We start from the raw sequence: 23,813 nt of genomic DNA on the forward strand, positions 1-23,813 counted from the left end.
GGAATGAGGATAGCTTTTCTAGATAGAAGCTCAATGCCTGGTACCAAGGCAGCACTTGTCATACCATGGACACCTGACAGGGGTGACACACCGCTGATGTTCCATGGTGACTGTTATTGGCAGAGTCCTGGATTTCCTTTGGTCAGAGGAGAGTCTGGACAGTTCAAGATTTATAGCATCCTCCTTCCCTTTCTCTGGAGGAAGAAAATGGAATAAGAGAGGATTTCAATGAGCCAGCCAGGGGGAGTATGGGCTAATCAAGTGATCATTATTTTTTACGACTTGCTGACTTTTCCCTGAGGATTGGGTAAACTGGAGAAAATACTTTGGACTATGGCCTTCAAATATTCCCCTTTATTCTATTCTGCATCGTCATATTCTTATTGCTGTGTTCTTTCTAATTTATTCACTGGCAAATTTAAAGAATATGAATATATCAGGAAGAGCATGCCATGGGGTAGAGTCAGATCGTTTCTTAAAGTATCTGCATTTTCTGCTATTCTAGAGTTTTACAACTAAGATGTAACATATTTCCTCTAAACAACCAAACTAGAGGAAACAAATAAAAAGGTATCTCCCCAGAGTTAGCAGTAATAATTCACATTTCTGTGGGTCTCTGTCATGGCTCCTCAAATATCACCGACTGGTTTCTGGGAGTCCCAGGAAAGTGCCTTACTTTGCATACACAATTACATTCTTTTCTCCTCAGCGACTGTCTCATTCTCCCATTTGTCAGAAGTCTCCAAAACTGAACTGCCTCCCAGTGGGGGCAGGAGATGCTGATAAGCCCTGTCGATAGCAAATACCACCATCCTTGACACCTGTCCCAGTGCTACCTGATGACAGGGCTGCCACAGACGGGGGGCACTCTCGATGCAGCAGAATTCTCAATATATGCTCTGAAATCTTTAATTCACCAAAGTCAATATTCCAAACAGTCACAGTGTGTGCCTTCAATATTGCAGTATTTTCAGGGCCCCTTAGGATATATTTCACAGAGCACGAGCTCCTCGAGATGATAAGGGGTGTCTCATAGACAAAGAATTTCATAGACAAATGGACTTGAGAAATGGTGTGACACACAGAAGTAAACAGATGTCTCCACTGCGCACCTTCATATGAAAGTCCTTAACATGCTTGTGTACATTGTGAATCTCAAGAAAATAAGAAGTGATTTCCCACATTTTCCATAGTGGAATTATGGGATTCTTTTTGTTTATAAAGCTTCCGTTAGGATTAGTTTTCCAAAGAATGAAATTTGAGGAACACTTTCTTAAGTTTTAGTGAAAATAACTGTAGGGTTAAATATTGAGTCAATTGTTGTTTTAAATGTACAAATTCAGGGGCGCCTGGGTGGCTCAGTCGTTAAGCGTCTGCCTTCGGCTCAGGGCGTGATCCCGGCGTTCTGGGATCGAGCCCCACATCAGGCTCCTCGCTATGAGCCTGCTTCTTCCTCTCCCACTCCCCCTGCTTGTGTTCCCTCTCTCGCTGGCTGTCTCTATCTCTGTCAAATAAATAAATAAAATCTTTAAAAAATAAATAAATGTACAAATTCAACTGATATGTCTCTTTTCTTAACCCAAAACAAACAAACAAAACCCAAGCTTTATAAATAATGATGAAAATTATCTTCAGAGAAATAGATTAGCATTATGCAACATTTAGAAGCTTACCAGGTTGCCAAGATAAAAGTATAATAGCTACTTGGAAGAATTTTTAAACTGTAAAGTATTTTTGAACACAGATCTTTAAAAAGTTATGTGTGGATTTGTTTAATGAGCATCCTACTCAAATCATCTTATATAATATCTGATGTTTAATCTTCTGACAACTGGGCCAGTTCCCTTTCTCCTCACGTCCGCGTATCAGAATGTCTCCTGTAGGGTGTGACGTGCCAGTGTGAGGTCGTGGGTCTGCCCTTTATTAGCTGGATTACCACGAGCAAGCTGACCTCTCTAAGCTTCGATTTCTTTATAATTAAAATAGAAATAAAATAGCTAACATACTGCAATGAGATGATCAATTTAAGAGACCTGGCATGATGCCTGATGCACAGTAAACACAAAGCAGTCACACACAGAATCCTGGTGCACGATGGAAAAAGTAAGAAGGAAACCGCTCAAAGATTCTAGCTCAGGATAAGCACGTATTCTTTAAATGGCCCGTAGCCTCCTGGCTTGGAAAACAACCCAAGAGCCCATCAGCTCCCTTCTCCCCACGTTACCATTCCCAAACTGGGAAACCAGATGGGAATGGAATTAGGTATTACAGCTGTGGGTTGGTCAATGCTGCCCAGCTCTGTGCTCCTCCTGCAGCCAGCGACCTCACTGAAGGAAGGTGCCACCTGCCAGACGGCGTGAGGGATGGGGCCGTTGCTAAAGTAACAGAGAGGCGTCCTGTGTGAAATTTAGTTCAACTCCTTACTACGCGCTCTCATTACATCTTGTACTTCTTTCATAAAATTCATCACACTCCGCATTATGTATTTAATTTTTGCTTTCTACTCCTACCTGTCAGCTTGGTACCAGCAGAAACTGTGCCTTTCTTGGTAGTAACAAGACCCCCACCATCTCATGCACTGCCTGATGCCCGGGCCCGGGGGGAGGGGGGTCCTCCGTCAGTATGCGCGAGACTGAGCGCCCCTGTGTACATTTTGCTAGTGTAGCAAAGCAGAGCTTTGATCGCCCCTGCATGAGGCATATGCAGCCCCTCAAGAACCCAGAATAACTACATCCTGGGAAATCAAACCAAACCAAAGCAAAAACAAACTCACGCCTCTAAGAAAGAAACTTTCAGTGCAGGTTTTGATGCAAAAGAAGAAAAAAAAAAGTTGAGGAAGTTTATGAGTTGTGTTTAGGAGAACCCGATGCAAAACAGAAAAAAGATTTGTTTGGCTGGAGATAGGGCCTGTTTTGATCCTCTGCACAGAGGGAGAAGAGAGAGAAGGGAGCAGAGTCACACAAGACAAAAAGAGAAGTAGAACTCGCAGGAGGGAAGGAACAGCAGAAGGCAGCCAGCAGGACAAACAGCAGTCGGGACAGCGCATGGAAGGCGCCTGGAAGGGAACGGACCGAGAAGTCAACTGCATCTTGTGCCAAGATAGACGGGCATCGGCTTCTCAAGCCTCAAAGCATTTTGGAGGACGGGCAGCAAACAGTTGTAGGTGGACAGCACCAAGGAGCACCCCCCCCCCCCCAGCCACCAGCGCCCCCTCCATGTCCCTGGCTGAGCACGCGCGCGCGCGGAGGATGAGCGCTGGCATTCACTGTATTTCCAACCCTTTAAAAAAGATGATAGGAGTACAAACATCTAGTTCTCTTCTGTCTGGAAAATGTCTCTTATCAAGAACAATTCTTACCCCTGATTCCGGAAAATCAAAGTTCTTGTCATCTCTTTCTCTACTTTTTGTGGAAACCTGCCATTAATTTGCAGTCTCCCCGCAAGTGCCCATCTCCCTGGGATGCTAGTTTACAAAGGTTCCTTAGATCCCTGCCTCCGTCTGCCGAAGTAGAAATGGTTTCTGTGATTAAGTTAGGCTTTAATTTAGAAAATAAATCAATGGAACTCATATTTTCTTCTTTCTAGCTCACTGTCCCTTCAGGTACAGTCTTATTTGCTTGAGATATGGAAACAAATGATGAATTGACTGGTTCATTGTTTTTTCTGAGAAGAGCATAGTGTTGTCCTAGATGAGAACCATGCTAACATCCAGAACACTCTCTAGAAACATGAACAGTAATTTTTTTCAGACCAACAAAAATTATAACCCCAGAAAGCAAACTATTACAGGTCTTCATGATAAAATTGTTAATAAGACAGAAGAGGATATGCTTCTTTTTGCCAATACTGCCCTCTAGTGAAAAGCGGGCAACAGAAAAGCGCCTGTTTCGGAGGGTGCAGCTTCTTTGCCGCGTAACAGAGCATTTGCACACAAGCAGATATGTCCATTTTTCTTCAGACACCCCTGGAGCGTAAATATAATGAGCTATTGATTATGCTTGTTGGCGTCTCATTTCAATACATTTTCTCCTCTGAAATCATGCATTGTGCAAGAACATCTTAGCTACGATAAAAGATTGCAACCCCAAAATGTGTACAATGTACTACAAAGAGAAGGCTGCCACAGTAGCTGCACGGATTTATTCTTGGTCCTGCCAGTGGAAAGCAAAGGAAAGGAGGAGAAGAAATAGTCCTGTGAGCCTTCAGTTTTTACTTATGTTTGTGTCTAATCAGTTTGTGAGGCCAGAGTATAAAAAACATCCACTATGCATGCGGTTAGAAGGTGAACCTAGTGAATACTTTGTCAGGAAATAAGGGGGGGGGGGCACTGCACTCAGACTGTTAGCAACTATATGACAACTAGAAAATCACATGCCTTTTTTTCCCCCCTGAAGAATCAAATTATCCAAAAGTATCTTGTACCATTAAGGCTGTAAGTGTCCTTTGAGATGAAAAAAAAACAGAAGAGGAAAATTTGTAGGAACTTATTTAGTTTATGTGACCTTGGGAAACTCGTGTACAGAAAAATTACAGTGTTGGCATAGACCAATGGAACAGAATAGAGAGCCCAGAAATGGACCCTCAGCTCTTTGGGCAACTAATATTTGATAAAGCAGGAAAAAACATCCGGTGGGAAAAAGACAGTCTCTTCAATAAATGGTGCTGGGAAAATTGGACAGCTACATGCAAAAGAATGAAACTTGACCACTATCTCACACTATACACAAAAATAAACTCCAAATGGATGAAAGACCTCGATGTGAGACAGGAATCCATCAAAATTCTAGAGGAGAACATAGGCAACAACCTCTACGACATCGGCCAAAGCAACCTTTTTCATGACACATCCCCAAAGGCAAGAGAAACAAAAGATAAAATGAATTTATGGGACTTCATCAAGATTAAAAGTTTCTGCACAGCCAAGGAAACAGTCAGAAAAACTAAGAGGCAGCCCACGGAATGGGAGAATATATTTGCAAATGACACTACAGATAAAGGACTGGTATCCAAGATCTACAAAGAACTTCTCAAACTCAATACACGAGAAACAAATAAACAAATCAAAAAATGGGCAGAGGATATGAACAGACACTTTTCCAATGAAGACATACAAATGGCTAACAGACACATGAAAAAATGTTCAAAATCATTAGCCATCAAGGAAATTCAAATCAAAACCACACTGAGATACCACCTTACGCCAGTTAGAATGGCAAAAATAGACAAGGCAAGAAACAACAATTGTTGGAGAGGATGTGGAGAAAGGGGATCCCTCCTACATTGTTGGTGGGAATGCAAGTTGGTACAGCCACTCTGGAAAACCGTGTGGAGGTCCCTTAAAAAGTTAAAAATTGAGCTACCCTATGATCCAGCCATTGCACTACTGGGTGTTTACCCCAAAGATACAGACGTAGTGAAGAGAAGGGCCATATGCACCCCAATGTTCATAGCAGCAATGTCCACAATAGCTAAATCGTGGAAGGAGCCGAGATGCCCTGCAACAGATGACTGGATTAAGAAGTTGTGGTCCATATATACAATGGAATATTACTCAGCAATCAGAAAGAATGAGTTCTCAACATTTGCTACAACATGGACGGCACTGGAGGAGATAATGCTTAGTGAAATAAGTCAAGCAGAGAAAGACAACTATCATATGATTTCTCTCATCTATGGAACATAAGAACTAGAATGATCAGTAGGGGAAGAAAGGGATAAAGAAAGGGGGGGTAATCAGAAGGGGGAATGAAACATGAGAGACTATGGACTATGAGAAACAAACTGAGGGCTACAGAGGGGAGGGGGGTGGGGGAATGGGATAGACCGGTGATGGGTAGTAAGGAGGACACATATTGCATGGTGCACTGGGTGTTATACACAACTAATGAATCATCGAGCCTTACATCGAAAACCGGGGATGTACTGTATGGTGACTAACATAATATAATATAATAAAAAATCATTATTAAAAAAAAAAATTACAGTGTTGGGCTCCTTCTTTTCTGACCTTCTGAAGTTACCACTTAGGGGTGCAAAAAGATTTCCACCCCTTTAGTTACAAAATTCACTCATTAAATTAATCGGTGCTCTTGACAAGAACAGGAGAAAGCGTGCATGCAAATGTTTTATATGTTTACTCCCTGCCAGGAACCTCAAGATCAATACCCTCCACCACCATCATTACCGAGAACGGGGCTTTCAGGTTCTTGTGCTTGTTAAGATTCTAAAGGTCATAATTTATAAAGGAAACTTTTTTTAAATTTTTTTGTTCATGGAAGGTTATGAAGACGATATGTCAAAACACAGGAAATGGTATTTTTTTAGTTTTGAGGGTTTTTTTTTAAAGATTTTATTTATTTATTCGACAGAGATAGAGACAGCCAGCGAGAGAGGGAGCACAAGCAGAGGGAGTGGGAGAGGAAGAAGCAGGCTCATAGCGGAGGAACGCTGGGATCACGCCCTGAGCTGAAGGCAGACGCTTAACCGCTGTGCCACCCAGGCGCCCCCTAGTTTTGAGTTTTGCTTACAGTTAAAGATTTCTTATTTTTCATTAAAGTCTGCAGGTTTTCTCATACTTACAACTCAGAAGCCAGCTCTATTGTGACCATAAAAGCAAGTGCTGTTTGACTCTAACAGATAATTAGCCTGACCTCTTTGCAAAAAGAGGCGTTTATAATCAGTTAATTAGTGGGTTTCCAATTTATATTGTACAGGGAAATTATTGTATCAGAGCAAATATTAAAGCCTATGTAGAATAATTTTCTTCTTTTGTTTTTAATAGCAAGTGAGAAAAAGATGACCTGAAGGGTAAGATAATTAACAGATTCAGCTTTAGGCTCAAATATGTCTGACCCAAAGTACCCAAAACAATGCAGGGTGTAGTAATGACTTTAAAATAAGTAAATTTACGAAATATAAATCAGCCATGTTAATAACCATTATTTTTGAGGAAAAAAAATGACATGCAGTCCTCTATAAAACACAAAATGGTTGGGGGGAAATGGTCTTGCTCTCGAGGGACCAGATTTATTAATTTGGCTGTGCCAAATAACTAGATTAATTTAGGCAAAGTCAGTACTATCCGCAGAATCCGTATCTTTACCTGTCAGATGGCAGGTAAGTGACATGAAGTCAGGGCCATCGTTTTCCTCAGTGACCGCAGTAGCCCCAGTGCCTAGCACTGAGTCACAGAAGTGGGAGGAACTTGATAAATATTTAAGTGAGTGAAACTACGTGAATAACAATGCACTTATATCACTGAGTTGTAAAAATAAATGCCTCTAAATTAACTTGAAAACCTCCTGCAGTAAGTCACCATTGTTTTCTGTCTATGGGAACATCTAATTCTAGGCATCATTCTTGTAGTGTGCTATAGGGAAAACATTCTTTAATCATTTTATGTTTGTAAAAACGTAAGATGGCATCAAAGGCTGCTTCGTACTTTGCATTTGAAATGTGCTAATCATCCCATTCTGCTAAGTATATCAAGAATTTTCAGTTGCGAAAGAAACTTAAAGAGCTTTTTTTTTTAAAAGGAACAACACAGCAAACAAAGAAGCCACCATCTTTGACACCTGTCTCATGAATGGTACTTTTTATACAAATTACCCATCCCTGTTTTCAAAGTTCAAAACCACCTCATATCACTGGAAGTATCTTCTGGGAAAGTTTCGAGCATCCCTTCCCTCTCCAAAAAGCATAATTTCGGAACCTGTGCTCGAGGGGCATGGCCTCCAGTTGCTATGCGCACATGAATACTGTACGGGAGCTCTGCCAGCTTCCTCCGGGGCTCCACTCCACAGGGAGAATAATGGGATTGAGAGGATGGAAGGCTGACAGTGGCAAATGGGTTGTGTGACAGGAAGAGATAGAGCCAGTCTCGTAACTGTGTCCCCAACCTGCTGTCACCAGAAGCTCTAAACTCTTAATTGTGTTTTCCAGGATATGAATGATTACCCGCCCGTATTTAGTAAGCGGATCTACAAGGGGATGGTGGCTCCGGACGCTGTGAAGGGCACACCCATCACAACCGTTTATGCCGAAGATGCAGACACCCCTGTAAGTAAAGGAGGTTGATGGATACTTGGAAGCTTAGGGAAGAGAACCTTGCACACTCACACAGGACACACTTCCTGGGCAGCACATTTGGACCGAGTCCACTCTGTCCCCTCCCAGGCATTTCATGTGTGCCCGCAAGGACACGCACACGTCAAGTAATTATTACTGAGCACAGACAGTTAAGCAGATGCTTTCTATGTTGCTGGGATTCAGAGTTTGCTATTCGCCATGTTATCTCGCACAAATAATAAATAGATGTGGAAAGAGTTCTGTTCATTTAGAGTCAGTATCATTTGGGTTCTTTATTTAGGACAGTGTAAGCTTAGTTGAGTTGGGTTATGTTTTATCCTTATGCATTTTCCATTTTATTCATATATGACTATTTTGTTAGCAAACTCTAGGTCAATGGGTGACATAATATTTACTTTGAATGTGTTAATTTTGGTAAGCTAAAATATTAATACCTCATTTAGAACATACTTAATGCAGTCTTTGTTATCCAGAATTTTACCTCTTTTGAGATATCCCACGTTACCTTCCAAAAGAGAGGGTTTTCAATGAAAACACTATTATAGCGAAAGTGAGGTAAATTTTCCTTAATGTTATTACGTTAATGTATGAAAAGTAGCATATAGAAATAATAGCACCTATATAAAATGCTTTCTATAAATAATTTGAGTGCTTTATAAATATTAATTATTCTCTTAACAGTCAAATGATGAAGTCTTAGTTTGTTTACTTTTGAGTGAGCTCCCACCATTAGTCAGCAACTGAAATGTATTCTACAAAAATAAAAGAAATATTAAACAAGCCATTTTAGAAAAACAAGAAAATAGAAAAAGACCTGAATTTTATAAGCGATTTAGGAGTTCTGTTTCACATTGCTAATATAAATAGTATTTGTGTAATGCTGTTTATTTAATAAAAGGTGAATGGCAGTCATAACATTTTTCACCTTCAACTGTGACAGGCCGTATAAAGTCTTTCGTGACTATAAGGTCTTGAAAAATAATAATGTTAACATGAAAGCAATGACCTTTCACTCGAAGCTCCTTTTCTCGAGGGTGTTAAAGTGTCTTTGAAACTGATTTATTGCATTTTAGGAAATGTGATAGGCAAAATTTCATAGATTTGAACACACCAGTAGAGATGGTGCATATGACATGGGTGCTTTATCTGCATTTTTAAGTAAACTGTCAGAGGTAGAAACTACTTTGAAATTAAGAGTACACATTCAATTCTATTCAAGGCATGTGTTTTGAACACCAAGTATATACTGATTATTGAGCTAACCAGTTTTTGCTCTCCAGACCTGAGAATCTTCTAGGTAAAACAGAACTACACATAGAAATTTTAACACACTGTACTAAATGAGTATAAACAAGCACAACATCTTAAAATACTCGTATTTCTTTCTTTTTCAAAGATTTATCTATTTATTTGCGAGAGAGAGATAGTGTGTGTGAGTGGGGGCAGGGACAGAGGGAAAGAAGCAGACTCCCCCGCTGAGCTGGGGAGGCCAAAACAGAGCTCTATCCAATCCCACAACTCATGACATGAGCCTAAATCAAGAGTCAGACGTGTAACCAACTGAGCCATCCAGGTGCCCCAAAATATTCATATTTCTAAGAAATTTTATTAGCACAGGATTGAAGTTAGTGTTAAGATTAATGGCATTAATGATGACAGACTAAATGTAGGTATGCTGATCACCTACGTGCAACATACCCCAAAGTGTTAGTATGGACAGCAAAACCCTCACTTTTCTTCTGACACCTGCCACCATGGTTCCTGGTTTGACTTTCGGATCACCCCACCAATGTGAGGAAAGTTGTCTTGAACTGTTATCTGTCCCATAAAGAAATGCTATTACGTATCTAAAATATCTAGGGGCGCCTGGGTGGCACAGCGGTTAAGCGTCTGCTTTCGGCTCAGGGCGTGATCCCGGCGTTATGGGATCGAGCCCCACATCAGGCTCTTTTGCTATGAGCCTGCTTCTTCCTCTCCCACTCCCCCTGCTTGTGTTCCCTCTCTCACTGGCTGTCTCTATCTCTGCCGAATAAATAAATAAAATCTTTAAAAAATAAAATAAAAAATAAAATATCTAGAGAGAAGCTCTGTTTTTACACCCTGAAGCTCTTTTATGGAAATTTACCAGGTTCAAATTCCGTACTGCTGTTAAGAAGTTCTTAGGTTTGCATCCCCAGTAGTAGTTTTTCACATTTAACATCTAATGCTGGGTTTTCCGTAGATGAAAGGTAGATGCTAGTCATTCAGCTGAAACACTGAGCATACTTATTTCAGTTAGTGAATATGTATTTTGTCAAACTCAGTTTTTTTATTAAGTTTTTTAAATTTTAGTTCTAGTATAGTTAACATAGAGTGTTATATTAGTTTCAGGTGTACAATATAGTGATTCAGCAATTCTATACATTACTCAGTGCTCATCACAAGTGCACCCCTCAATCCCCATTGGCTATTTCACCCACCCCCCCCCACCTACCCTCTGGTGACCATCAGTGGGTTCTCTATCCTTAAGAGGCTGTTTCTTGGTTTCTCTCTCTCTCTTTCCTTTGCTTGTTTCTTTTGTTTCTTAAATCCCACAGATGAGTGAAATCATATGGCATTTGTCTTTCTCTGACTGACTTATTTTGCTTAGCATTACACTCTCCAGCTCCATCCATGTTGTTGCAAATGGCAAGATTTCATTCTTTCTTATGGCTGAGTAATATCCCATCATGTATATATACCACATGTTCTTTATCCATTTATCTATTGATGGATTTTGGGACACTTCCATAATTTGGGTACTGTAAATAATGCTGCTATAAACATAGAGGTGCATGTATCCTTCTGAATTAGTGTTTTTGTATTTTTTTGAGTCAATACCCAGTAGTGTGATTGCTGCATCATAGGGTAGTTCTATTTTTAACTTTTTTAAGGAACCTCCATACTGTTTTCCAGAGTGGCTGCACCGGTTTGCATTCCCACCAACAGAGTACGAGGGTCCCCCTTTCTCCACATCCTCACCAACACCTGGTGTTTCTTGTGTTATTGATTTTAGCCATTCTGACAGGTTATCAGACTCAGTGCTGATCTTTAACACAGCAACAATCTTCTGTATAACCAGTACTTAGCACTGAGTTTTCCAGTGATTGCTACAAGCTCAGGTCCATGAAAATTTTCGGAACATAAATTTCACATTACACATTTTTTTTCAAAATTATTATGATTGATTTTTAATTTTTTTACTTTATGTCAGTGCCATAAATCCAGAACACATATTTTTTGGATGAGCTTGCCAAGTATTTTCACTTTGTTGCTATTATAAACATTTAATAATTAGAAGATACCATTCAGGGCTCCGTGTGTAAGTATCTATGGAAACACTTTGTGCATTTAATGGTCTCTTTTCCAAACTAGAAGGGAAAGTTCTTGAGGACAGGAATCAAACCTTAATTCCAGTTTGCATTTCCACGTCCAACGTTATGCTGGAGACTTAGCAGTCTGTTAGGGAACATTTGTTAAATAATTAAATAAATGAATAAGTTAACAGTGATTTCTGTACTCTCCAGAATTGACAAAGTATGCCAGATATTCAGAAATTTAGTGATTTGGGAAGTTGGCAAAACTTGTGCATCTCTAGTTTGGCCATTCGAGGGCTGTGCGGATAGAGCAGGCAGATGCGTGTGCAAGGTCGAGCGGGAAGATGCTTGTGCAAGGTAGAGTGGGCTGATGCGTGTGCAAGGTAGAGTGGGCTGATGCATGTGCAAGGTAGAGCGGGCAGATGCGTGTGCAAGGTAGAGTGGGCTGGTGCGTGTGCAAGGTAGAGCAGGAAGATGCGTGTGCAAGGTAGAGCGGGAAGATGCTTGTGCAAGGTAGAGCAGGAAGATGCATGTGCAAGGTAGAGCGGGCAGATGTGTGTGCAAGGTGGAGCCCAGCTTCTGCACCCTCCTAGACTGGGCATGGCCACAACTCAGCAGTAATAATTTTCACCTTGGGAGGCTGACCACCTCTTTTTCAAGACATTGTGTTTCCTCTGAATGAAGGGAGAACCACCCATTTTAACCTACAAAATAGCAAAAACAAAATCCTTTGCTGTCAGATGGAGACCCTGGGTAAGGTCTAAAAGCCAGAGAGAACACCGCTGCTGAATATAAATTAAGAATTATAAAATGCGCATTGTACAAAACTTAAGTGCTCTAGAGGGAGGAGAGGGGGAAAAAAAACAACCTTCCAGGGATTTTTTTTCCCCCACTGAATTAAAGCTGTTAGGACTTTATTCTCTGCTTCACATTGGCATTATGTCGTTCACCAGAGATGTGAATAGGGAATGACTGATCATTTTGGATATTAAAAATTGCTAGCCTTTTCTTTCTGCTCACCAGAGACCTCTCACTCCAAACTTTCACAAAGCAAAATTGCAAGTGTAATTTCTATTTGCATATTTTATTCTCCCGGAAGCTGCTGGCCAAACCCCGAGATACAAGAGCTCTCTTCGTGGGCAGGGCACGTGCCTGACAGAACAGTACCCCTTGTGAGCATGTGGACGCAGAAAAGTTGGCATAAATAAATGAAGTTTTCATTTTGCTCATTTCCAAGAAAGTATGAGGAACCCACGGAGGATCCTTTTTCCTCATTGTGAAATTATTCTTTTTACTTAACGCATTTTAGGCATTTATAGGATTCCTGTTTAAAGTAAAGTAGTCATTGGAACATGTTCAATATTAGCAATCGTGACATTCTTATTTGCATATATTAGTGTATTATTGACATTGAAGACTTCTTTTTTCAGATTTTGACATTCATTTATGAAGTACATATGCTCCAAAAAAGAGATCTTACAAGTTCTCAATAATAATTGGCTTTAAAAATCACTTGAGTATTCTCACTATATTTTTTTTTCAGAAATAACTTTTATAAAAGGCCAATAATTATGAGGGTGAAGTACTTTTTGCCTCTGGTGAGATTTTGAGAGCTGTGCTAGCCACTCAGAGTTTAGACAAGCTGCCTGAGGAATTATTTCTAAAGTCTTTTCACAAGTGGCTTTAACATCCTTCTCAATCATTCAAGTTTCGTTGGTCTCTAAGGGCAAGAAAAGTTGGTCGGGTTTTCTTTCCTCTGATGCATACTTGGTGTTGTATTAAACTGACATGGCATCACCAAATAATGCCAAGTAATTATGGTGATCTTGTCAAACTAAGTAACCGTCCAGTTAGTCACTCTTGGCAGTCTCCTAGCCGAGGCAGAACAGTAGAAGAGAAGCAGTAGTCGTCTGAGTCCATGATTTGCCACTTGCTTGCTTTGTGGGCAAGAGTTCAAACTGTTCAGGGCCAGGAGTTTGAGATTACATTTTGGTCTCCATATAACATGAGTGTTCTGCATTCTTTTCCATTGACGCCTCTACAGGTCTGATTTTCATCACCCACCACGTGCTGGCCTGTGGGGCTATGCTGTACTGATTTAGATTATTGCTAGCAAGGTAGCAAAAACCCTGCTGTCAGAGCTCAGAGCCTACTAACCACGTTCGCTGACCCTGGAGCATAAGGGGGGAGTGCACACAGCTCAGTGGTTTGTTTTGTTTTTTTTCTTCACATCAAAGCTGTCAGGGAATAGTTATCAAAAACTGTTTTTGTGGTGCATGTCAGCTTGTGAAAATTGAGTTGATGTAGCCCCAACCTGCGTCCCTCTGGTCTCGAATACTTAATTAGAAAGAAAGCACACAGTGAGACAGTTGGGACTTGATCTTTAAAATGACAATGAGCTATAATTAGATTTGAGAGTGTGAATGAGTAGAAAAGGGAAGGTTTTATGACAAAGTTTATACATGATTAATGTCTAGAAAAAGGCTTATCTAATGTTTTAAGAATCTGTGTCATTTTCTTTTTGTGGCTTATTGATTCCTTTCAATAAGAATTACATTGTTAGCATTACTTGAGATCAATATTAGATTTAAGTGTTTCAGAAATAAATATTGCTCTTCTAATTAAAACCCTGCCATCTTACTAGGACTAAAGGGGCATTTTTCTTGTGTTATAAATGGTAACATCTGTGAAATTTAGAGTTTTTCTATCTTGATTTGTTTTGTTTTTTGCCTTTACAAAAGAGTCACCCAGTGATACATCATTGACTTACACCAGGTTTTTGTTTTTGTTTTTGTTGTTTTTTTGAAGAGAATAAGCCTCATGGGGTTAGGATCCCAGTACACATCAACAGAGTTTTCCAAGGCAATTGAGTGAAATACAGCACATCTTTTCTGGGGCTCACCTAGAAGTCTCCCTTATGGCTTAAATCATGTGCTTTATTGTGAAGTTCTTGCCAGAGGAAATGAGAGGAGACCCTCTCAAAGAGTATCTTGGCTTCTCATGATCGGGATTCTTGGCTTTAACACCCGCAAAGCCAAGCCACTGGTAACTCTCTTGGTTTTACAATCCCCACTCCACAGTTCTTCCCTATCCTTAAACAATGGCCATACGGGGACAGTAGACCTATAATCTCATTCATGCTTAATATTTACTGAGTGAATAAATCAATCAGAAAGCATTTATTGTGGACTTAACAATATGGCAAGATTGTTAAGCCATGGTAGTGCGTCTTAAAGATGCCAAGAAGTGCAACAGCTCTGTAGAGAATGGGGGAATGAATGTGTCCCAGTGACATCTGAATCTGCTCTAGACAGGAATTCAACTCTGAAAAAAATATAGGGGATTCATTTAAGTGAGGACAGAAGAAATAGCCAGAGGAAATGTATTCAAAAATTGCAGTAAAAAATATCCATCTTACGGACATGAATTTGTGTGACATGATTGGAGTGTGTCTGACTAAATAAATGTTAGCTACTTAAAAGAATAGCCCCCAGGGCATCTGGGTTGCTCAGTAGGTTTAAGTGGCTGCCTTCGGCTCAGGATCCTGGGATCCAGCCCCGTGTTGGGCTCCTTGCTTAGCAGGGAGCCTGCTTTTCTCTCTCTTTCTACTGCTCCCCCTGTTTGTGCTCTCTTGCTCTCTCTGTCAAATAAATAAATAAATAAAATCTTAAAAAAAAAAAAAAGAATAGCCCCCAAAACATCAGGATTCTCTTAGAGACTCATTTGTAGACAGGAACTATTACAAATATGGTTTTGTGAAACCCATTTTATCATATAGAAAAATGGAAGTTTACTCAAGACTTATAAAGAGCAGTGACAAAAAATCAGAGCTGGGGCTCCTGGGTGTTTCTGTCGGTTAAGCCTGCCTTCCACTCAGGTCATGATCCTGGGATCCTGGGATCCTGGGATCGAGCCCTGCATCAGACTCCCTGCTCCGTAGGGAGTCTTCTTCTCCCTCTCCTTCTGCCCCTACCCCCTCTTGTGCTCTCTCGCTCTCTGCTCTCTCTTTCTCTCAAATAAATAAAATCTTAAAAAAAAATCAGAGCTATGTAATGGAACAGTGACTTGTCTCTGAGATGCAGTCTTTATTGGATGAAACAATAAACAAAAGCCAGGAGATTAGTTAGCAGCTTTGCTTCACTTAATCATTAAAAAAAGGGGGGGGTGAACAAGGAAATGGAGAAAGCAGAAATACATAAAGTTATTGAAATGGAAGAATTAATCGTGATTGGGCAGGAAGCTGAAGATACGGATGAAATAAAAGCAAAATCAAAAGTGAATCACGGGCTTCTGGCTTGACTAATGCAGACATTGGGGATAATAGTCGGTAGAAATAAGGTAGATGGAGAACACAGCTCTTCTAAGGAGAAAATAATGAGATCAAAGTAGGACAGACCCCATTTTAAATGATTTTGGAACACGCATCTGCCACCATCTATGGAAGGCTACACCGTCCTCCCAGATCTGTGCAGGACCCTAGGGTCGGGACAGGCAGGAAGCTCCCCTCTCCCCCAGAATTACAGGTTCACCCAACAAGAGAGCACGTACCACCTAGTGCTGAGAGGACCCTGGAGGCAGATGGCAGGAGGGGGCCGCGAGTCCTTTCCACGCGACAGCAACACCATGGGGAAGACAGGGCACATGCTCGGTGACCACGGCTATTTCCATCTGATGCCGGGGGGACCAGGCTGCATTGAGAGGGCCAAGGTCGGCCTAGCCAGAAAATATGGGAGTAAGAATCCAAGCAAAAATGCAGAATGGGGGAATGCCTGGGTGGCTCAGTCCGTTAAGCTCCTTCCTCAGCGAGGAGCCACTTTCTCCTTCTCCCTCTGCTGCTCCCCCTGCTTGGGCGCTCTCTCTCTCTCTCTTTTTCCATCAAATAAATAAATAAAATATTTTTAAAAATGCAGAATGGGAGCCACCCAGATTGAAGTTGACACCATGAGAGTAATAAATACATTCTCCATGATAGAAAACATCATCAGATAAACTAAAGGCTTGGAAATAAATCCTCAGGTGATTCCCTTTTGAGGATGGGCAGGGGCTGAGGAGGGAAAGAGAAAGACTGAGGGGTAGAAGAGAAGCCTGCTAGGCATGTGGTTCAGAGCAAAAGAAGTTTTCAATGCGGAGAAAGAAATTGAAAGGTAAAGGATTTTCTTAGAGGCAGGGCAAGGCGAATGACTTCAAGGTAAGTGGGGGACCTTAGTTCTGTTGATTAGACTCCCGTGGAAGCTGCATGGTAGACTGGTCTCTGCCCTCCTGCAGCTTGCTTTCCCTTTTATTTGTCATGTGTCTGAGTTATTTGAGGGTATGACCTTTATCTATAGGTCACTTTGTTTCTGTTTCTGGCCCTGTTTATTTTTTCACATCTCTTTTGAAGAATACTTACATGCATTCTGTATGAAAATGTATGGCATTTTAATTGTATTTCCTAGACATATTTACAACTACTTGTATTTATTTCTGTATTTAAGCCTGTGCACGATTTATGCCAGTCTTTCCATATTCTACTGCATCCATTTTTAAGTTCTTTACTTTGTTGCCTCTTGTGGTTTACTCCTGTATGTCTTCAACTTTTTAGGAAGGATGCACATGTTGTGAGTTCCAAGTATGAAATTTTCTTTTGCTTATACATATAAAACTTGACAGACTGTTACTGTCTCGAGTTCAAAGTTTACTTTTTAAAACTGTATATATGCTTTCCCACTATTTTCTTTGTTTTTATTTATTTATTTATTTAGGGAGGGAGAGAGCTGGGGGGGGGAGAGAGACTCAAACAGACTCCCTGCTGAGTGTGAAGCCCACTGGGGGCTCAATCTCATGACCCTGAGATCATGACCTGAGCCCAAACCAAGAGTTGATCATGCAAACTACTGAGCCATGCAGGCAACCCTATTTTCTGGTTTTTAACAATATAGAAGCACGAGGTTATATTAATTGTTTCAATTTTTAGGGTTGTTGTTGTTTTGTTGTTGTTGTTGTTGTTTCTGCTTGTGAGATTCTCTATTCTTAAAATGAAATGGTTTCACTAGTATATATTGAGAAATTCTTTTGTCTGTATTAATTGTGTCTGGTATATGATGGCCCCTTTCAATCTGCAAACTCATAGAATTCATCACCCCAGGATAGTTTTATATAGTATAAGGGTTCCAGAGTGATTGGCTGGTCTCACCTCTTCAAGCCCCTACTGACCAGCCGCGGGTAATTCACCATCACTCTGTCCCTGAGTTCTTGTATTTGTAAAACAAAGACACAACAGCATAATTGAACTTTATACCCTGTAAAGAGTGGCTGTCCATTGTCCCTTCCCTGAGCAACCACAATTCTATTATTTACTTCTATGAGTTAGACTACTTTACGTACCTCATATAAGTAGAATCACCCAGTATTTGTGCTTCTGTGCATAATATCCTCAAGGTTCATCCATATTGTCGCAAATGGCAGGATTTTATCATTTTTTAAGGCTGGATAATATTCCATTGTGTGTATGTATGTGTGTGTGTATATACATATATCTCACATTTTTTTTTATCCACTCATCCACTGATGGACCTTTAGGTTCTTTCCTCTTCTTAGCCATTGTGAATAATGCTTCAGTGAACATGGGAGTACAAGTATCACTTTCAGATCCTGATTTCAATTTAAAAAATCCTGGATGTATACCTAGAAGTAGGATTGCTGGGTCGTAAATTAGCTCTCTTTTTAATTTTTGAGGAACCTCCGCACTGTTTTCCAGAGGGGCTGCACCAGTTTGCATTCCTACCAGTCATGTACGGGGGTTCCAATTTTTCCACATCCTTGCTAAAATTCTTTATCTTCTGAATTTGTTTAAATACTAGTTATCCTAACTGGTATGAAGTGATATCTCACTGTGGTTTTGATTTGCATTTACCTGATGACCAGTGATGTCGAGCATCTTTTCAAGTGTCTTTTAGCCATCTGGATGTGTTCTTTGGAGAAATCTCTGTTCAAGTTCTTTGCCCATTTTTTAACCAGATTATTTTTATTTTGTTGTTCTAGAGATCTGCCATACAACACTGAACCTATAGTTAACAACACTGCATTGCACACTTAAAAATATGTTTAAAAAGTAGATCTCATATTAAGTATTCTTAGTGCAACTAAAAAAATAGTACTTACTTTGTCAGATCGTTATGAAGATTATAGGATAGCATTTGTGTGGAGCAACTAGTGTCTGCCATATCGTAAATACCCAGTAAATACTCTCTATCATTGCTCTTACATTTACTCTGGTCTTTGTCAGGCTTTGAGTCTCTGATATTTGTCTTCTATATTTATTGTCTGTATTCTGTCACCTTCTTTCTTTTCTTTTCATCTGAGTTCTGGGAGAGCCTGTAAAGGTCAGGAGTCCAGTCAATTGAGCATGGGTTGGGGGATGAGTAAGATGTGGGGCAGTGGAGAAGGAGCTGGGCCTCTGACCTGTCACTATGACCACTTTTTCCAGATTCGTCTCTTCTAAGAGTGTGTTTGCAATGGAAGAGCCAGAGCTGAGTGTTCTATACTCAGGTTTCTGGTTGACCAGAACAATGCTACAGCTGCTTGCGACAGCTCACACAGCTTCAACCTGGCTCTTCCACCCAGCATGATAATGTAGGGCTCTTCACTCCCATTCTCTCCCCAGCCCCAAGCTGTCCTTACTGCAGAGTCAAAGAATCCCAAAGCATTCAGGGCAATCTCTGTGCCAGGAATATTATCAGCCATACTGGGAACTAACACATCAGGGAGATTCCCATACAGCCATGATCGTTATTTTTTTTTTAAGATTTTATTTATTTATTTGACAGAGAGAGAGACGGACAGAGAGACGGCCAGCAAGAGAGGGAACACAAGCAGGGGGAGTGGGCGAGGAAGAAGCAGGTTCCCAACAGAGGAGCCTGATGCGGGGCTCGATCCCAGGACTCTGGGATCACGCCCTGAGCCGAAGGCAGCCGCTTAACGACTGAGCCACCCAGGCACCCCCAGCCATGATCATTATTAAGAGTGAAATATCCTGGGCTCCTGGGTGGCTCAGACGGTTAAGTGTCTACTTTCACCTCAGGTCATGATCCCAGGGTCCTGGGATCAAGTCCCATGTCAGGGTCCCTGCTCAGCGGGGATCCTGCTTCTCCCTCTACTCTTCCCCCCTCATAACCTCTTTCCCTCTCTCTTAAATAAATAAATTTTTAAAAAAGAGTGAAATATCCTGAGAACTTCTAGCATAGCAGGATTTTATGAGCACATAGCCATAAGAATGAAATGTAATGACCTAATCCTCAGTGAATATAGTAAGAAAAAGAAAACAATACTGTTATATAAAATATTTTTAAAAAGCAAAAATGCATGCAATATGCAACAGCTAGGTTTTCCTCCCAAAATATGCTGCAGAGTAAACAATACTAGAATACCACTAGTTCATTATAACAAAGACGTGTATTCCTATTAGTAGATGTTTGAGGCAGCTAGGTGTTGGCTGACCTTGTTTTCAGGCTGAAGGTCGGCCTCAAGTCTGGTCCACATGCCTCTTCCTTCAGGGATCCCTGCTTAAACTAGCCTGCTCTGTGCACAGTGAAGGACAGGACCGCGAGAGAATTTGCCTAACCACACGGTCACATGTCCAGTTGTGCGTCCCGGTTTTTCATGGTCCATTGATCGAAGCAAGTCCCACAGCCAAGCCCAGAATCAATGGAGCCAGAAGTGGAGGAATAAGGAGTGGGTATTTACTGAACAATAGTACAATGTACCACAACAGTCTAGTTAAAAGATATTCCTTAAGTTCATTAAAATGGTTGCCTTTGAAAAAGAGGTAGGAGTGGGTATGAGGATAAAAGGACATAAAAAAACGAGAAGTGAATATGTCTCAAACCACCAATTGTAATGTTTCATAAACTGTGGATTGTATTTAACTTAAATCTCTATCCTTATATTCAAACCAAAATAAAAATCCCTCAATATTTATTGCATGTGCATGCATCCAATATTAATTAAGGGTATTGCATGAACATTAAGGACAAACATTGTTATGTTTCCTTGCCTTAGAATTTCAAACTTAAAGAGTTGGAAATCAAGTAAGTAGAAATGACAAACCATTGAAAAAAGCTCTAAGAAATAAATCATCAGGGTGCTCTGAAATTAGACAAAAGGAAGCCTGCTTTCGTCTGGAAAGTCAAGGAAGGTTCTAGAAAAAGTGGTGCAAAGCTGAGGTCTGAAAGAAAAAGAGGTGTTTCTACTGCAGAGTTGCATGGATGACTTAGACCCTAAAGTTGGAGGAAGAAAAATAATTTTCAAAAGCCAAAAGGAGGTAACTTTGCCAGGAGTCTAGAGAGGTAAACCTGAGTCAGAAACTATAGCGTCTGATAGGCTTGGGGGTAGTGCCAAGATTTCCTCTCCTAAATAAAAATGGGAGGGTTTTAAGGCAGAAGGGACAGGATCACTAGTTACTAGCTCTCATTCGGGTGCATCCTTGTTTTTAAGTTCCTTTGGGTTTATGAGTTTGTTTTCATGAGGCAAGTTGAATGTGTGCCCACTATTATTTTTAGAAATTTCTACACAATGTATCTTCATTGAGATACATTGAAGAAATTTTATAAGGAATGTATTGTTACTTGATGTCTTGAGGGGATTGAGTTATGTTTACCTTTGAAAAACATATTTCCCAAAGGATTTAAATTACCCTGAAGCAAATACTTCTTAGGATCTTGAATAGTTATGTTGATACCACCTCTGTAGAACTGAACTGTATGCACATTCTATATTATGTTAGGTCAGTGACATTGGCACAAGACACTTGTCTGTGAGATGTTGACTCACTATGTTGTCAACACATGGTAGTCACTGCAGGTGTCAGACAGTGGGGAGGGGAGAGGAAGAAAGAAAAGCACACATAGTCTCAGTGGTCACATGGAGAGTTTGACTTTCCTAGTGTCTTTTACGGATACCTTAGCATTCGGTCAGATCCCCTAAAAAAGCCATTATGATTGCAAAAAACAATACAAACCACTTTGCCGTAATCCCTAATGCTAAATCATACTTGGGAGGTTTGGTGAGTTACACTGTTATAAAATAAATCTGATTAGTTGCTTTCGAAGACATTGGGAAAAAGAGTTTTGGAAACCACATCAGGGAGAAGAATCTTTGTATACTTGAAAACAAATTACTTAATGTTTGTGTGTAATGGTAATAATAGGTTTAGTTTTCCCTGATATAATGTGATTGCCATTATTATGAAGAAAATTATGTGGGTCTGAATAAGTAATTTCTTGATAATTATGTATATAAGAAAAATTACTAAATCAAGATATCCCCTGATATTAAGAACTTAATTATTTTGGTCCATTATAGGCTCATTGAAATTCCCTCTGTTTGCAAGTTTGGAACATCTTTCATACAGACCTGCAATTACCTTCTGTAGTAATTAATTACATTCTCACCATCATTAAGTCAAAACATATTGTGTTTAATGCTCACTATAGAAATGGAAGTCAAAAGTAAAAATGAGCTGAGTAATAAAGAAAATAATTGAAATCTTAAGGTTCTGTTTTCTTGATATAAACTTATATTTATTCTGCCACATTAATTATACCCACCTTGTCATTGTATATAAATGTGTTACTGTTTGATGTAAAAAATTGAACGTCAGCACTATGATGACAGGATTTTTTTTGTTGTGGTCATCTAGAAAAAATGCCTGGTTCAGAGCATCACTGTGTCACCACATTGCTATCTATGTGCTGAATAAATGACCATTCCAGTAGTATTATCTCATACTAATATTTATTGAGCCTTACACAGTCTAATTTAGTAGATTAAAGGACATCACAAAGTTGACATGCCTTTCACATTTTGGAAGCCACACTCTATTTAAATATGTCACATACTACCTCAAATCATATTTGGAAAGAAGCCTAATACATGAACAAACAAATCAATTAATTCATTTATTAATAGGTGATATTAAATCACGTCCTTCCTGAGGGCAATTAGGGTTGGCAAACATCCCGGGTCCTTCAAAGCTATTGACTAATGTCACCAGGGTTGGCATTTGTGTTTAACCAGGAAAAATGATATTGTACCCCAGTTACTTTCCTTCTTTAAATCTCATTTCCATGTAAGAATAATAAGAACATTTTGCTGGATTGGTACTTGGCTTTGATAAAGAATGAAAGCACTTAGCCAATGTCAGGCACGTAGATGGTAGCTCATACTTCCTCCTCATCCTCCTTGCTTTCAGGAAGATGGCAAACTTCCGGAACTTTGCCTCTGGTTTGGTACAGTGCTTCTCTGCTCAGCATTCATTAACTTTAGGATATCAATGCCTGGACTCACGAAGTAATTCTAGTGTCATCTATGACAGTATACAATTTGAGAATAAAGTTTTCATGAAAACACTATGTTAATTGGGTCTGTACAACATCCCCCCAAATAAATATGTGCATTTATTTTTTTAAATTTTATATATTTCAGCGAGAGAGAAAGCAAGAGTGAGTGCAAGCATGAGTGGGGGGGAGCAGAGGGCTAAGCCGACTCCCTGCTGAGCAGGGAGCCCGAATCCAATCAGGACTGCATCCCAGGACCCTGGGATCATGACCTGAGCCAAATGCAGACACTTAATCTGCTGAGCCACCCAGGCGCCCCAAATATGTACATATTATAATAAGGTTTTTTTTTTATCAACAATTGGCAAGGTATTTCATTTAAATAGACATCTTCAATTTATGTCACTTCATAATGATACATCTCTACTTTTATTCCCTTGAGTTGAAGATAAAAATACCCAAAATCTTGACACATAAATTACATTTTAGCTTGTCACTCTAAAACTCAAATGATATACCAGATCGGACTCCACATATGACACGATCACTATGATTCCTATAAAGCAGAATACAAGTGGAAGGCATATCTCATGTTCATAGGTAAGTGCCTAGAGTGAGGTAGGAAGTCCACTTGACTATCAGCCTGAAGACCTGTGAACTAGTTCTAGAGCCTTCAGTTCGTAGCACCCATGCTTTTCCTTCATAGCTTTTATCAGAAATGCTGGTAGGTAGTTGTGCTTATCTGTGCACCTTTTGTCTCCTCCCCATGCCATTATGAGGCCCGTAAGTACAGAAGCACATCTGTCTTTCTCATCATTGCCTATCGTTCTGAGAGATAAATAGCAGCCATAGATGAGAATCTATGAACAGATATTAGTGGGCTTTAAATTGAAAACATGCCAACAATTTAGCCACTTTCTAAGGTTAGTAAATTCTTAGAGGTCCTCCAGACCGTATCTAAAATTACCTATGTAATGATGATTCTCAGAGTTACTGAAAAATTACTCAGAAATCTCAGTCTTGTTCAACAATAGGTTAACCCACAATGTAACTCCGATTTGACACATTGCGCAGTGCA

General features: G+C 40.1%; 1 protein-coding gene across 1 annotated transcript in view; it reads left to right on the forward strand.

The window, feature by feature from the left end:
• Positions 1–23,813, forward strand: part of PCDH15 (protocadherin related 15) — a 1,630,853-nt gene that overhangs the window by 1,421,848 nt on the left and 185,192 nt on the right. Inside the window, exon 23 of the mRNA XM_087863140.1 lies at positions 7,942–8,058. Within this exon, the coding sequence (XP_087719266.1) occupies positions 7,942–8,058 (117 nt within the window). The remainder of the gene's footprint in view (positions 1–7,941; positions 8,059–23,813) is intronic.

The sequence above is a fragment of the Ursus americanus genome, chromosome 6 (genome assembly GCF_024610735.1).
Source record: "Ursus americanus isolate L20-20 chromosome 6, mUrsAme1.1.p, whole genome shotgun sequence".
In the NCBI taxonomy this organism is placed as follows: Eukaryota; Metazoa; Chordata; class Mammalia; order Carnivora; family Ursidae; genus Ursus; species Ursus americanus.